Raw genomic sequence first — 16,961 nt, 5'->3', positions numbered from 1 at the left:
AATATTTAATAAACAAACAAAATATTAAAAAAAATAAAATGGAGGACCCATATTAGGTTGAAATAATTTAAAAATAAAAATATAAAAATACCTATTTACTTTTTTATTAATATATAATTTTTCCTTTACTTTTAATTTATTTATTTACAAAATATATCATTAACAATTAACTATAAATAGTATATTTTAAAAATAATTATAAATAGTACATTTAGTAATTAGCTGTCAATAATAATAAATATATATAAAAATTAATCTTAATTATTTTTTAAAATAATTGTACTTAAAATATTTTACGTGAAATTATATAAAATTTAAGTTATCTTATAATTAAAAAAATTTATACGTGCATCGCACGCGTGGTAATTACACTAGTATATTAAAATGAATAGAAAATTGAAACAAATTACTTTAAAATTATATATATTAAAATGAATAGAAAACTGAAAATACATACATGGATTAAAATGAGTAAAAAATTTGGAACTACATGGCAAAATAGTATTTTAATCAATTTATTATCATTACTATTACTATTTTATATTTTTTTCTTATATTCCATCCATACTTTCATGTTAATATTTAAAACCTTATTCACACAATTTATTCAACTGCATGTTATAGCATGATAAAATTGAACTTCTAAAAAAAATAAAAAAAGTATAAAATTAAACTTCTAAAAGAATTAAAAAGTATAAAAAAATTGAACTTCTAAAAGAATAAAAGAGATAAAATGTTAAATTACAAATCTCTGCACATCTTTAAAAAAAATATTTAATAGGTCTTAAGGTTTTAATTTTGTGTATAGTAAATTCATCAACTTTTTAGTATAATAAATCTATCTCTATCTATTAGACATAATACCAAATTCAAATTTTATTTGTAATTTTTGAAAACATCGTAAATATCAAATACTTATCAGAAACAAAATAAAAAATATAGATACAATTCTGGAACCTGATAAATAAAAAAGCCAGACTTATTAAATATTTTTGAAAGTTTAAGAATATAAGAATGTAGTAGATAATTTGCAACTTTAACTCAGATGAAGGTAAGTTATTGAATTTCGTGGAGATAAAAAGAAAAAGAAAAAGAAAAAGCAAAAGCAAAAGCACGGCCCGTTTGGAAAACGGGCGGGTTAAGACGGGTCCGTAAGGAATGGAACCCAAAACCATCGGCATCTCTCCATCTTTGCGGATCAAAAACCCAGCCGTTCTGCTGATTCCATCTCCTACCCGCCGATCTCTCTGGGTACGGTACGCCGAATCATTCATTTTCTCTCTCAATTCAGTTCGTCGTTTCAATTTCTTCTCTCTTTCACCCTCTCCACCTGATCCATTTTCCCTCATTCACTGAATTCCAGATGCTCCACTTTTTCCAATCTCCGAATCGAGCAGCAGAACGTCAGTAGACTTCACACTGCAATCGTGGTTGTTTTGGCCGCGAAAGATGTTGAGATTCCACGTGGAAGGGAAGGTGGTCGAGAGAGTTGACTTGTTGAGGAAGAAACATTGGGCATGGCGGTTGGATCTGTGGCCATTCGCTATTCTCTATGCAGCTTGGCTTGCGGTGGTTGTTCCGAGCATAGACTTTGGGGATGCTTTGATTGTTTTGGGTGGACTTGCGGCTCTTCACGTTCTGGTCTTGCTTTTCACTGCTTGGTCGGTTGATTTCAAATGCTTTGTCCAGTACAGTCAGGTGTTCAGCTATCATCATTATTTTCTCTCTTTAATATCGTACTTGCATTTGGTGATTTTTATGCATTTTCATTCGTACGAGATGTGCATAGTTGTAAATTATCTTGAGCGTTTGAGTAGAGCTCGCTCTCTCACTCTTTCTATATTCTGCTGGTTTCGAGGCTGCATCTTTTATATTTTTTGAGCTCTTTGACAACGAAATGCTGGATGGTTGGATTGGAAGAAGCTTGTAATCTGTAGGGAGACGTGGGAGGGCCGAAATAAAAGATTTGAGGTTTCTAGCAGATGTTATGGTTATGTTCTGAAATCTGGATGTGGTATACAGTTGATGGTGTTCACCGTATGAAGAAGATATATAAGGAGTTTCACTGAAAATTTATACGGCACTGAAGAAATCCATCTGGTGTTTGCGACCATTATCAGTGTAAAATTTAAGATACCTATACTGATAAAATCTGATAAATCTTTATTTTATGTCCTGGGAATCTGTTAGGACGTTTTTTCTGCTGTCTTAATGTTTTTGATAGAAGACAAAACCTGTTAATTTGAAGAAATTACAAGAGTAAAAGAGGATGGGAATCCTCAAGGAGAAAGAAATGAAGTCCGCCCCTCCTCCCGTTTTTTACTTTTTGAAAGAAATACCTTTTATTGATGTGGTGGAAAGATACAGTCTTAGTTAGACTCTCAGTCGGAGTTTACAAAATACCCCTTCCTCTGATTAAATTCAATCAAATTCACGAACTGTTGCTTGGTTGGTAGTCAAAACACTCTTCCCTGATTGAGTACTTTTTTCCATTGAATATTATTTCATATATTTCTATCCACAGACCCTGATTGGTTGCATTTTCAGCATTGGTGCACGGAAGCTTCATTTTATTTTTATTTGTATTTTATTATTATTATTTTTTTTATAAGAAACATTAAAGCACTTTCATATAAGAAGAAGCATAGTTACAAAAAATCGCTATGGGTCAGGGGAAGAGATATCCCCCTCCCAAAAGCTAGTGAAGGATAGCTCTCCAATCTTGAAGTAATGATGAGAGGCTATAATTACAAAAGAATTTTCTATGCCTATAGCACCACCAAGAAGAGTGTAATTGAATTGTATTACAAAAGACTTCATGTTTTCTTTTGCCTGTCTGGTTAGCAATTGAGATATATTACCCTTGGTTTACTGGTCAAGTACCAATGAAGATTTGAAACATTGGAAGTTGGAGTCCCAGATGTTATTGCTTAATGGACTAAGAAGATCATTTGAGCTTGATCCTTACCATCTCCCATACAGATAACAGAACAACTCCGACTCAAGGTCATGTTTAGGAGTTAATATGGTCTATGATTTTATATGCTATATTAACACTCATATGGTTGAGCGTCCAGATCAAGAATTTAACTTTTTTAGGCATTTCCCTTTCCAACCTGCCCAAGTAACATCTTTATTAACCGCCACTATTCTACCAGTTACTTTGTGGATAAGTATTTCAGTGAGAAGAAAACTGGGTATTGTTTGTGCTTCAGTTCGCTTCACTTTTACCCCTTTCCGTATGTGTTTAACTATTACTTCCACAGTTGAAATGTTTTCGACTGCATTCACTTGCAATGTTTGTAGTTTTTAATGTTCAAAGTGATCTCTTTTCTCATAATAATTTTGATTATCCGGATTGGTTGAAAATTCAAACTACTTCATCTAATATTCTATTGGTGGGATATGTCTTAAAATTTAATTGCATCGAAGTCTGTGTTAAGTGAAAGCAATAAGGTTTGTAAACATCTAATGTTTTTGTATGGTGCTTCTTTTGACATGCAGGTTAATGATATTTATCATGCTGATACATGCAAAATAGTTCCAGCAAAATTTTCGGGCTCTAAAGAAATGGTTATGCTTCATTTTCGTAAGCTTGTAAGTGATTTTAAGTATGCATGTCAAGATCTTGATTTCAAGTTTTTCGTTAGGCATTGTAAATATTTTCCCTTCTGACGAAGTGTGGTGCACCTAAAATTGGATTTGATTTCGTGAGCACATTTTGGAGCTTTCGTTATTGATTGGAGTTCAGTGATTTCTTTTCTAAGGTGTTGGTAAGGATAGGTGTAGGGATTTCTGTGTTCTCTTTGAACTTAATTCCTTTTTTGGCTCCTTTTGATTTGAGCTTTCCTCATTTATTTATTTATTTATATTTTTATTTCCCTTGTATATATTTCATTGATAAATGAAAGCTGGCCTTTCATTAAAAAAAAAAAAACTATTTATTTGGTGTACAGTCTTCCCTGCGTTCTGATTCTGCTATTGTCTTTCAATAGTCTGGAATCTGTTCTGTGCTGTTCCTTATCAGTTACATTGAACTCCCTGCTTCACAGCTGGCAGGTTCTGCATCTGCAGTGGATATTGAGGAGATCTACTTTGATTTTAGAAAACAGCGGTTTATTTATTCAAAGGAGAAGGAGACTTTCTGCAAGCTTCCTTACCCAACTAAAGAGACTTTTGGTTATTATCTAAAGAGTACCGGCTATGGCTCCGAGCCTAAAGTTGTAGCTGCTATTGAAAAATGGGGACGCAATATGTGGGTTTTTTTTCGCACTTCAGTGACTTCACTTTTATTATTATTACTTTGTGCATCTGTTGAAAATTCATGGACGTTTTATAATTGACTGTTGCATGCTTGAATGGTAAAATGGGACAACAAAGAAATATGTTTTGTCAATTTCTGCATTTCTTGAAGGAAAAACTTCTCCACAGGAAAGGAGAACTCAGATATCATCCCTCAATTTTAGGCTTCAGTGTTTATGTGTTCGGTGCAACATAGTTGCTGCCACAATACATTATTGCATGTAAAATTTACACCATTCCACTTGTTGGATTGATTGCCTTGAGTTCTCTAGATGATGTTTGCTGGGTATGTACCATTTAGAAGGAATATGTTGGACAGAGATCCTTGTTACAAAATTGGTATCTTTAATAAATTGTTTGTTGCTCCTTTTCTTTTTTCAATGTTTTTGGCTTTACAGATTCGAGTATCCACAACCAACGTTCCAGAAATTAATGAAAGAGCAGTGTATGGAACCATTTTTTGTATTTCAGGTTGACTCTATTTTATCTAAAAGATCTTGTGTTAAACCCTTCTATCTGCCCCCCTAACCCACCTACCCACCCATTTATTTTTAGAGGCATTTATTATTTCTCACACGGTTGTACATTTTTTGGTTTTCCACAGGTCTTTTGTGTGGGATTATGGTGTTTGGATGAGTATTGGTATTACAGCCTGTTTACTCTGTTCATGCTGTTTATGTTCGAGTCAACAATGGCAAAAAGCCGGTTAAAGACCCTGAGTGAGTTGAGACGTGTAAGAGTGGATACTCAGACCTTAATGGTGCATCGGTGTGGAAAGTATGTCATTTCTGCTACTTGGACTATTTTTCCTTTCTTAGCGACTTTGGTTCTTGACATGTTAACGTGGTGACGTAACTCAGGTGGGTTAAGTTGCCTGGGACTGAGCTTTTGCCTGGAGATGTTGTCTCTGTTGGGCGTGATTCTGGTCATAGTGGTGAAGATAAATCTGTACCTGCTGATATGCTTATATTGGCTGGAAGTGCTATTGTTAATGAAGCCATTCTTACTGGGGAGTCCACACCACAATGGAAGGTGGTTCTCCTTTTATTTTTATTTTTATTTTCTATGTGTGTGTGTGTTTTTTTTAAACTTTTTTCTTTGAAATTTAAAACATTACAAGATACCATATTCCATAAAGCCCCCCCCCCCCCCCCCCCCCCCCCCCCCAAAGAAAAAAACTGAAACAATGCGTACTTGAAACCTAAAATTACAAGCAAAAATTTATTTGAAGTACCAGATAATTTCAAAAAGTTTTTGAGAGATCACAAGAAGCCACATGAAGCTTGATTTGTTCAAAACTCTCTTCCCAAGGAGCACTTTTGTTTCAAGATTCTCTTGTTTCTTCGAACCGAATTCCCCAAATTGCATATTTAACAATGTTGACCCGGAAGATTCTTGCTTTTCCTCTAAAACCATGGCCACGAAGAAGAATGAAGATGTTTTTAGCCCTGTAATGATTAACCGAAGAACAATCAAATAACTGAAAATAGTGCTCCATAGTTGCTGAAAGAACAATGAAAAAACACATGATGTTGATTGTTGGGTAAGTAGTTTCAATGCTCTTGCCCAAACAAGAACAAAAAGTTTAATCAGGAGAGGGAGTCACATCAATTTCCATGCGAAACATTAATTATGGGTGGATAGGTGAATTCATTATTTTCATTTTCTATTTTGTTCCCATATCCTTAAAACTAACACTCCTTTACATGTACGCACAAGAAAGCTTCTTGAAATAGAAGATTGATTCAATTTTCATGGATAATGAAATGAACAAGATTAGTATTAGAGTATTTGCATGTTAGCTCGACGAGTAACTTGAATATAACTGAACTGTGTAAAGCATTATACCAATATCCTAGAGGTTAGAGTTTCAAATCTCCACTCCACATGGTTGAACTCATTTGCATGGCAGATGTGTTTGACCTTTTTAGTGGAGTAACTCTGATAAATTTTTTTTTTCTTTTTTGGATATCCTTGAGTGTTCGAACCAATTTTTGTGCACTTCGACTAATCTCACGTCCAATGAATATCTTTGTCCTGCATGCGAGTCAAAGAACATATTGGTTGCATTTGCATGTGTTTATTAGGTGTTCTTTTCTTTGTTTTTTCCTCAAACTATTCTATGTTTTCCCTCAAATTTCTCTTTCTTTTTATCCCTCGCTTTTCCTATTCTTTCTTTTTCCTGCCGAAACACTTGTTGGTTCCGTTTCATATATCAATGGAAAGCTTGTTTCTTGTTTAAGAAAGAAAAAAACACTCTTTAGTATCTATATAACAGAAAGGCTGAAGAAAGGTGTTCTTTTTTATTACTTAACCATCAGTATCTATATAATAGCTTTGTTAAATACTATTAACGTGATGAAGGTGAGTTATTTAAATAAATTCTTGTGGTGGGAAACTTTAGAAGTATATTGAACGATTTTATATCCATGTCTCATGACCGTATTGACTAGAGATTACCTTCTTAGGTTTCAATAACTGGGAGGGGAGTTGAGGAGAAGTTATCATCTAAGAGAGACAAAAGTCACATGTTATTCGGTGGGACCAAAATATTGCAGCATACTCCAGATAAGGTAGTTATGTTGAAAGAAGTCTAGTGGCTTTAGTTTTGATCTTGTGAATATTATAATTTTTATGATTTGTTTGTTGGTTGTTGACAGACCTTTCCCCTTAGAACCCCTGATGGAGGCTGCTTAGCAGTCGTTCTGAGAACTGGATTTGAAACAAGTCAAGGGAAACTAATGCGCACGATTTTGTTTTCTACAGAGAGGGTAACTAATTTGACATTTTTTTGGTTTGCAATTAAAATGAAATTATACTATGCTTCTTGTCCAAGATACAATAATATATATTTACACCTTTTGCACCAATTGCAGGTTACAGCTAACAGTTGGGAAAGTGGCCTATTTATTATGTTCTTGGTTGTATTTGCAGTTATAGCTGCGGGTTACGTACTTGTAAAGGTAAGGTGACATACTTCTGTGCTCAACTCTCAAGTTGTAGTTCTCAATGATATAGGTTGAAGAAAGTTTGTTTGATGCTGCAGGGGTTGGAAGATCCCACGAGAAGCAAGTACAAGCTCTTTCTCAGTTGCTCACTTATAATCACTTCTGTTATTCCTCCCGAACTACCAATGGAACTGTCAATAGCTGTTAATACATCATTAATTGCTCTAGCACGTCGTGGAATATTTTGTACAGAGCCTTTTCGAATACCATTTGCTGGAAAGGTAGTTTTCCTTCGAATGTCTGGTAAATTTTCACCTTGTTTTTGAAATTACATTCATTCTTTTCTTTATTATACAATGTGAGATGGAGAGTTTTTTTTTTTTTTTTTTTTTTTTTTTTTTTTTTTTTATACTTTGGATGAGAAACAATTTAATTGACGTGTATGAAATTAAAAGGGGGGGGGGGAGCTTTACGGATGTTTTTTTTTCCTTTTTGAAATCCGTGTGTCCGGGCCAGCTTGCGCGCACCTCGACTAATCACGGGTCAACCGCCTGACCCTACTACATTTGGTTGACAAGATAACTCGTAGGATATTAAATCCTAGGTAGGTGGGCACCATAGTTTGAATGGGAACTTTACGGATGTATACTTGATATTTCTCTTCATTGTTAGGATTTCCAACCTATGATGCATTTAGTGGTAAGACATAACTCTCTATTGGTTGTCATGGCATTACAAAATAATTGAGATTTCATAGGGCGATATCCTACTTTGATAAGAAACCAATATTTTTATTAATGAAAGAAGAGTTACAAAATTAGGTCATAGGTGATAAATATCATAAATACAAAAGAGTGGAAGCCATACACTGAGAAGAGGCAGTAAAGTTATCACAAAAATTGGGGCTGCTTGTAGTTTTCATTTTTTCTAAATATTATTTTTGTAGTCTCTATATTGCTTGAGATCCGTTTTGGCTTTGTGTTGATGTATTGTCTTTATAAAGCTGTAAAACATAAGTCTGTATTGCTTGAGTTCATTCTTGTACATTTTTGGTTGGATGGCATGTTAGTACCTCTCTATGAGTATATTTGTAATCAATTTTTGTATTGTTTCTTCTTCTGCAGGTTGATATTTGTTGTTTCGATAAAACTGGAACACTGACATCAGATGACATGGTTTGCTCATATTGAACTCTAGATGTGAAAATAGTTATCTATCATGTAATCTTATGTCAATATTTTAATTTTTCTTCACTTTCTGGGCCTCTGTAGGAGTTTCGAGGAGTAGTTGGGTTAAGTGATAAGGAGGATTTGGAATCTGACATGACTAGAGTGTCTTTGCGCACAGTTGAAATTCTGGCTTCTTGCCATGCATTGGTGTTTGTGGACAACAAGTTGGTAAGTTAGCTTCATTCTCGAATAAATTTATTTATGAAAGTAAAAGTTTGCATGAACATGCACCTTACAAAATATTGCACATGGGAACATTGTATTTGGTCTTCACTTCTCAATATGGTTGGAATCTCTGCTTGAAATGGTTGTTCTCAATGGAGTTGATTTGACTTTTCTCTCATGAAATACTATTCCTTGGACATCCAAACCGTGTCTTTTGCTAGCACTTATCAGTATACCTTTTGAGCAACTGTATTTAAATATTTCTTCACCCAATTTTGACGTGACTCCTGCTACCTTTGACCAAATGCATTCCCCCTACGTGGCGTGGCCTTGGCGTGAATGTTCTGTTCTAGCTCCCTCAAGCTCTTTATTTTGCTTTTCTCTGGGGGGATTATCTTAGTCGCGGGATCGGCCTTGCCTAAGGCAGGCACAGTAAGGCGAAGACAAAACAAAAATTGAATGCTCTTTTCTGAATTTATCTGCCGATCGAACAAAATAGGTCAAAGATCAACCCCAAACAAAAAAAAAAGGAAGATTTTGTTAGCCCTTTCCTTGAGGAGTCGAGCGGCCTATCTTCTCCTCGAGCTAAACTAGCCCAAATAATTTTTAAGTTGGGCCCATTGTCTATCTAGGATTGTTTGAGTTAAACAAATTTGCATTTTGAACAATTGAATTTTGCCCTAAAAGTTTGTTAACCCAACCTAGCCCAACTCATGAACACTCCTCATGCCATCTTATTCCACCTCAACTAATATCATTGACCTGCAACATTGGTGTTTGAAAATTTGTAGGAAAATATTTAGGGCAAATGGCTACATTGACCTTATAGACGTTTGAGACCTTTTGATCGGTACACGGTGGTTACTGGAACAACTAGAACTGATGAACTAAATTAATCCACCCTTAGTATCAAATCGAACATCAAACTTTAGCTATTAGCTAAACAATGTGTGGCAAATGTTGCACATTATGTCATAATCCTTACAACTTAAATTTGTATTATTTCTGAGAATATAAAGATTATATTCATTTCATATAATTGTAGATTCAAATTTGCTGTCGAGTGGGATTGGACATATGTTTCTACTTGTATATGGTTAGCTTTTAGATAGAAATTCATATGTACATGAGACGAAGAATATTTATACATCTACACAAGTGACAAAATATATACATACTGGTGACAAAATATTTTTTTTTAATTCTTTCAACGTTCATATTAAAGTTACATGACATCTGGGAACATTTATTTATTAGTTCTCGCGTTTTTGTAGGTGGGAGATCCTCTTGAAAAGGCTGCACTCAAGGGAGTGGATTGGACTTACAAAGCTGATGAGAAAGCTATTCCCAGAAAGTATGCTTCCCCCCCACCCCAAGGCCTCACTAACATATGATTGTATGTATGTTAGAAAGATTTCAAAATTGAAGTTTAGTTTAAATCCGATCTCCAGTGTAATGCGATTAAATTTATCATTTAAAATTTACATTTACATGTATTATCTCAGCACGTAACTAATTGCATGTTGAGCCATGGTCGAGGGGTAAGATACAAATATAGATTCTTTTAAGTTTATAAGTTTAACTGCCTCATATATGTGGCACTGGGACATTAAAGCTGGGAGAATCAGTTACTAGTTTCATTAAATTACCTATTCTTGTAGCTTCAACTTTGACAGGCCTGGACTCTGGATTTGTGCTTTGTGCAGTATTTTGTCATTTATGCCTGTGCCTTGAAACCCTAAACATTTGAGTGAAACGACACAGATATTTCCTAGGAACATATATGTTTTTATTGTACTTGGTGCAATCTTTTATGTCCATGCCTTTATTTTTCAGAACAATCATCTATAAACGTTGAGTTCACATTCAGTGTTTTATGTGAGATTTATCCTTATCCTTTTTATACTTCACTGCTTTTTCTTTTTTTTTTTGGTTACGAAGAAAAATTTTCTGTTCCTGCTTTAAATTTTGTGCAACAGCTACTGCTATTTTCGTTCCTCTCTGGGTGAACCATTTAGTTATTATGGTCATTAATTTTGCCTAGTTTAGTTTAGGGTTGCAGTTGAGCTTATAGAATTTAAATTATGCATCTTTCTTCTTTTTCATTATAGATTTTTTATAATTAATTGCAGGGGAAGCGGGCATGCTGTCCAGATTGTTCAGAGACACCACTTTGCTTCACATTTGAAAAGAATGGCAGTCATTGTGCGCCTTCAAGAGGAATTTTTTGCATTTGTGAAGGTTTACTTGTTTCCTCTTCCTACATGTCCATTGTATGTTTTATACTTGTTTGTTCCTTTTACTTGTTGCACGGGCAAAGAATCTTTTGAAAGAGAGACCAGATTTTTTGTTTTAATAAAAAACCATCTTTTATTCAAATTAATGGAAGTAAACGTAAAGGGGCCTAAAAAGAGAATGGCCCAAACAAAGGAGCTGCCAAAAACAGAACAAAAAGCGCGTTAATATCACTAGCAATCTCTCTCCCTGCTTTTGCATCATCCATTCAGGATGAAGACAAAGACATTAGAAGCTTTCTAACACATGGGTTGAAAGAAACAATAGAACCTTTTGGGGGGGGGGGGGGGGGGGCGGAGAACCTCACTTATCCATATGATCTAATTTTGTATAAAGAAACTACTTGGTCTAAGCTGGATAAGTTTTTTCATAATTATTTAATTGGAGGGGATTTTTTGTTATTGGAGGTTCTTCTCTCTTTTTGTATATTCATTGCATTAATTAAATTATTAGTCTTCTCTTGCGCAAAACAAAGAGAGGACAATTACAATAAATTACTCTAGTTGTTAAGAATTAAATATAAAAGAATAATTACAAAACTCTCGGAACGCTTAGAGAGAAGCAACAGAATGCTTGCACCCCAAACCTCCATCTAGTCTTCCCGAGCCCCTAAACCTTTCTGATTTCTCTTGTGCCATAAATTCTAAAGAAAGCCACTTGTCAAAGTTCAATAAGATGCATGAATGAACAGGTGTGGAGTACAATTTACTTTGTTGGAATGGGTTTTGGTGGAAAATTACGTGAAGTCTTTTTTTCATAATTTTAACTTACATGAAGTACGAATGCTATTTTTAGTAGATTCTTGATGTTGTACACGTAACTTGTACAATATGTCCATATATTTGCATCCAAAATGTAATTTGAGGAACACGATGATGAAACGATAGTCATTTGATATTACTGTTATCTAGTCTCAGACATTTTAGGACATGATAGGGACACATCTAGGACACATTGGGCATGAATATTAGTATTTAGTTTCAAGAGCAGGTGTTATATATCTAGTTTGTGTAATTGCCGTGCAAATAATTGTTTCTTTAAGCTATTGGAGTTTACTTCAACCTCCTTTCTTTTTGATTGGTTTTCCCCCCCTTAAATAAACTTGGTCATTGTCATTTCAGGGTGCCCCTGAAACTATCCAGGAGAGGCTCACTGATGTACCTACATTTTATGTTGAGACATATAAGAAATATACACGACAAGGTTCCCGTGTCCTTGCTCTTGCTTTCAAGTCACTTCCAGATATGACAGTAAGATATTCCCCCCTTCCCACCACATCTTTATATAAATACAAGGATTGTACATTATTTTTTGGACGGTTTGTTTTCACTATCATCATCATTGCCATTAAAGTAGTCCCTATTGTTGTCACAGTTGACAATTTCATTGTTGTTATGGTTATTTCTAACACTGCGATTGTCATAATCGTCATTATCATGGACTTTATTGTCATTTTTGTCTAGGAAGCATTGATATTCTATTTTGAGCGAAGTACTGTTGTCTGACATGGTCATTTTTGGACATGCACTGGAGACATGCTGGGCATATGATTTGAAATCTCTAAGAACACGGGGTGACACATTTAACAGAGAATGAAGAAAACTATTTTTTTAAATATTAGAAAATGATAATAGATTTTTATTTATTTATTTATTTTTCAAGTCTAAACTCATTTGCTCAAGGAACTAAGATGTAAATGAATAGAAGGATGAATATCTACTGGAACTGAACAAAAAAAAGGAAAGAGACTAGATAGATCTCTTTTGATAAATCTGTGTTGTAGAAGCAATTTTTCAGAGTACGGATGCAAGTTTTTTGTGTTCTTTTCCTTTGTAAAGATGTATATTTTGAGGGAAGTTGATCTTGTTTTGTTGTTAAGAAATATTATGTCCAAGAAGAAAAACAATTTATATAACAATATTTAAATTTGCTTAATTGAATGGATGAGGATGGAAGTTGGCGTCTTTAATTCTTTGAAGTATTAATAGGTATAGAAGTATATAAAAATATTTATATTTTTGGACGTGTCCATGACTAAATTTTTAAAGAATGGCATGCCTCCTTGTCTGTATTTTGTCATGTTATGTGTCCATGTTCGTTATATCATTGTCATTGTCTTCTTCGCAATATTATTTACTATTCAAAATTGAATGTACACAAAGTTATATTTCATTATACGAATGCTTCATTTACCTGGCTAGTTTATATTTCTTTCCTATATTGAAGGTTAGTGAAGCTAGAGGCCTGGATAGGGATTTAGTGGAGAGTGACCTTACATTTGCTGGTTTTGCGGTAACCAGGAACTTTATATCTCTTATTTTCATTTTTAGCATCTGATTATATTTCTTCTTGTTAAATCATTATGAAAGTCACTCGTACTTCCCCCCGTCCATTATTGATTGCCCCAATTTCACAAAATATTCAGCTTGCCATGAGATTTATTTTTTTGTTCTTTTTTCATCCTTATTTATTTTCTAATGTTTCATGTTAATCAATTACATTCCAGGTGTTTAATTGTCCAATTAGACCAGATTCAGCTACAATATTATCTGAGCTTAAAGGATCATCCCATGACTTGGTATAGTTTATTCAGCCTAATTATTGCAGATTCAAATTCAGTTTATTCAGCCTAATTATTGGTCATTATTCGTGATTAATAGAAAATACTTATTGGTTTACTATATCAGTGACATTTAAGAGCTTCATTGTCAATTTAGTAAGAAACTAATCTTCTTTCCCTTTTGCGCATTGTGTTTATGATGAGACGCTGGAATACGAACTAATCAGTACCAGGGTATTATGAAGTGGATTCATTCTGTTGTAAAGCCAACATTCGTGCTTAATTTTTTGTACTCTAAAGTGATAATATCTGACTATGGTATTTTTTGAAATTCAAAATTGTGGATCTCTGACACCAGATTTTTCTGGACCAAACATCTAACTGGATGAGCAAGACATTCTGGACCTCTGAAAATTATAAATTTTGGAAAATAGACTCTAAAGGTTAACCCACGGCAATTTATGACAGAGCCATCTTAAGCATACCATCAATCTTAAGCATACTTACATCTCAATTGATTTGATGGTATCTAGAATCAACTCCAGTTTGCAAGTCCGCATCTATTAAATTTTTAATATTCATCTGGATTCTAACCATGGCCGAAAGGATTTGTCTTTGGTTCTTGAGACCTCTATTTTACCTCTGATCTCCTATGTTATATCATGCAACTGCAAACATGATCGGATTGTCAAGACATCTTGTAGGCCTTGTTATGTCTTTTACAGGATGCTGCTTACTTACATAGTAATTCGTATCCCATATTTGCAACCCTACCTCTCGCTCTTTACAGTTTTTTTTTTTTTTTCTTCCAACGTTTCTTAGTTGAAAATAAATGATGCAAAATTATCCGATCTTCGATCTGCTTCAGTTTACATTTCTGATTATCTCTACGTGTTTTTATGTTGTATTAGGTAATGATTACTGGTGACCAAGCTTTAACAGCATGCCACGTAGCTAGCCAAGTTCACATTACCTCAAAGCAGATTTTAATTCTCAGTCCAAAGAAGGGAACTGAGGAATATGAGTGGCTCTCCCCAGATGAGTTACAGACAGTTCCCTACAGGTAAATGTTATTATTATTTAAAGTTTTCATTTTGTTTCTGCTTCTTTTTTTCCCTTGCTTCTCACCATGCGGATATACATTTCTTCCCTGGATATGTTGTGTTAGCATTCATATTTACTTGATTTCTTTGTTCTCATATATATTTCACGCATTCCTCTTTATTTCAGAGAGAAAGAGGTGGGAAATTTATCGGAGACATATGATCTGTGTATTGGAGGAGACTGCATCGGAATGCTTCAACGCACCTCCACTGTGCTGGATGTTATTCCATACGTTAAGGTTCTGGGTCTCTCTCTTTTGAAAGATTATTGGTTTTCACAACAATAGCATCTTGATGCCATACATTTGAGATGTTCTATCAGGTTTTTGCAAGAGTTGCTCCAGAGCAAAAGGAACTCATATTGACCACTTTCAAAACAGTTGGAAGAATGACCTTGATGTGTGGGGATGGAACCAACGATGTTGGAGCTTTGAAGCAGGTTGTGTCTTAAAACGTCTATTAATTTATATGTTATTTCATTAACAATTTTAAGGTGGAGCAGATGATAGATTTTGTGCTTGAAATTAAGCTTGGATATTAGAGATGAATGCTTTCCTATATAGCACTCATTATTTCCTTGTTTATCAGGCCCATGTAGGAATTGCTCTCCTAAACGCAGCCCCTCCTCCTCAAAGTGGTAACTCTTCTTCAGAGGCATCAAAGGATGAGGCTGCACGGTCTGCAAAGTCAAAGAAATCAAAGGTTTCATCAGAATCGTCAGGAAAAGCACTTGTAAGTGGAGAAGGTTCTTCGAAAAGCAAAGTTGGTGCAAAAATGGATTCTGCTGCTGAGCAAGCTAATAACCGTCATAGGACACCTGCAGAGATGCAAAGGCAGAAGCTAAAGAAACTGATGGATGAGTTAAATGAAGAAGGCGATGGGCGCTCTGCCCCTATTGTCAAGCTTGGGGATGCATCCATGGCATCACCATTCACAGCAAAACATGCATCTGTTGCTCCTACTACCGACATTATTCGCCAAGGTCGAAGTACTCTAGTGACAACTCTTCAGATGTTTAAAATACTCGGTCTCAACTGCCTCGCTACTGCCTATGTACTGAGTGTTATGTATTTGGATGGTGTAAAGCTTGGTGATGTTCAGGCGACTATCAGTGGAGTATTCACAGCAGCCTTTTTTCTCTTCATCTCACATGCGCGTCCCCTTCCGACGCTTTCAGCTGAACGGCCCCATCCTAACGTCTTCTGCTCCTATGTTCTTATTTCTCTGCTAGGCCAATTTGCAATCCACTTATTTTTCTTGATTTCTTCAGTGAAAGAAGCCGAAAAACACATGCCTGATGAATGCATAGAGCCAGACTCAGATTTTCATCCCAACTTAGTAAACACGGTTTCATACATGGTAAGCATGATGCTTCAGGTGGCTACCTTTGCTGTAAACTACATGGGTCATCCCTTCAACCAGAGTGTATCCGAAAACAAACCATTTTTATATGCCCTCTTGGCTTCAGTCGGTTTCTTCACCGTTATTACCTCCGATTTGTTTAGAGATCTGAATGACTGGCTGAAGTTGGTTCCGTTGCCAGCGGGATTGCGGGATAAGCTTCTGGTTTGGGCACTTCTTATGTTCTTGTGCTGTTACTCTTGGGAAAGACTGTTGAGATGGGCATTCCCAGGTAAAATCCCAGCATGGCGGAAGCGCCAACGGCTTGTAGCGGCTAGTCTGGAGAAGAAGAAACAGCTTTGAGTGAAATTTTGGGTTGGCAATGGCGGCGGAATGAGCAGCTGATAAACAATGGGGTTGAGCCAAAGTGTTGTAGGAATAGAAGGATATGATGATTCAATATATTTGCCACTCAGGCGTATTAAGTGGTGGAATTTTGTCAAAATTACTTATAAAATTTAGGATTAGACTTGCTGTTTATGGGTAATCTTAGACCGACGACACAATTGATTGGATGCAATTTTTCAAAAAAGATGTAAATCACTCACTTACCATTGTTGCTTTATCCTAATTTAATGAAATGCTCTTACAGAGTCTGCTACTTCATTATGAAGTGCATTGTTTTCTTTTGATATCGTTGAAATTGTATTCTTATATTATTAGGTGTTGAAAAGTTGAGTTTCTATTTTAATCTTTGACATTAATCCTTAAATGGTGCCATTATCGAAGACACAAAGATTAAGAAGTATTCATATGCATCTTATATGCGATTTGTTATCCTTATTATTATGATTATTTCTAATGAAGTATGTTGAAGAGCTGTAGCTTTAAGAAAATTTGAAATGAAGCTTTGGACGTTGAGGCATAATGCTGTGTGGGAATTTTTAGCTTTTGTTCGTAGCTTCAAGTTAAAATTTTTTAGTTTTCTAAGTATGTCTAAATGAAACCAAAACGCTTG

The 16,961-nt window shown here is 35.0% G+C and overlaps 1 protein-coding gene across 3 annotated transcripts; it reads left to right on the top strand.

The window, feature by feature from the left end:
• Nucleotides 1-1,096: 1,096 nt before the first annotated feature.
• PDR2 (phosphate deficiency response 2) lies at nt 1,097-16,635 on the top strand. 3 transcript variants are annotated; one of them, XM_022295038.2, is made up of 22 exons: nt 1,097-1,251; nt 1,364-1,698; nt 3,505-3,597; nt 4,053-4,255; nt 4,701-4,773; nt 4,907-5,079; nt 5,163-5,334; nt 6,771-6,875; nt 6,963-7,073; nt 7,179-7,265; nt 7,349-7,531; nt 8,375-8,425; nt 8,522-8,647; nt 9,919-9,998; nt 10,777-10,885; nt 12,061-12,189; nt 13,166-13,231; nt 13,446-13,517; nt 14,411-14,562; nt 14,730-14,841; nt 14,925-15,041; nt 15,191-16,635. In XM_022295038.2, exons 2-22 carry the CDS (start codon nt 1,450-1,452, stop codon nt 16,304-16,306), a joined length of 3,579 nt encoding a protein of 1,192 aa, XP_022150730.1. In that variant the 5' UTR covers nt 1,097-1,251; nt 1,364-1,449; the 3' UTR covers nt 16,307-16,635. The 3 variants fall into 3 exon arrangements, with proteins under 3 accessions (XP_022150730.1, XP_022150731.1, XP_022150732.1); XM_022295039.2 differs by having other exon boundaries at nt 1,106-1,256; XM_022295040.2 differs by lacking the exon at nt 13,166-13,231 and having other exon boundaries at nt 1,184-1,698.
• Nucleotides 16,636-16,961: the final 326 nt, after the last annotated feature.

Source organism: Momordica charantia, assembly GCF_013281855.1.
Source record: "Momordica charantia cultivar OHB3-1 chromosome 8 unlocalized genomic scaffold, Mcharantia_2.0 BLBB01000008.1, whole genome shotgun sequence".
NCBI lineage: Eukaryota > Viridiplantae > Streptophyta > Magnoliopsida > Cucurbitales > Cucurbitaceae > Momordica > Momordica charantia.
Note: the sequence above shows the minus strand (reverse complement) of the source record. Positions and strands in the feature narration are given on the sequence as shown.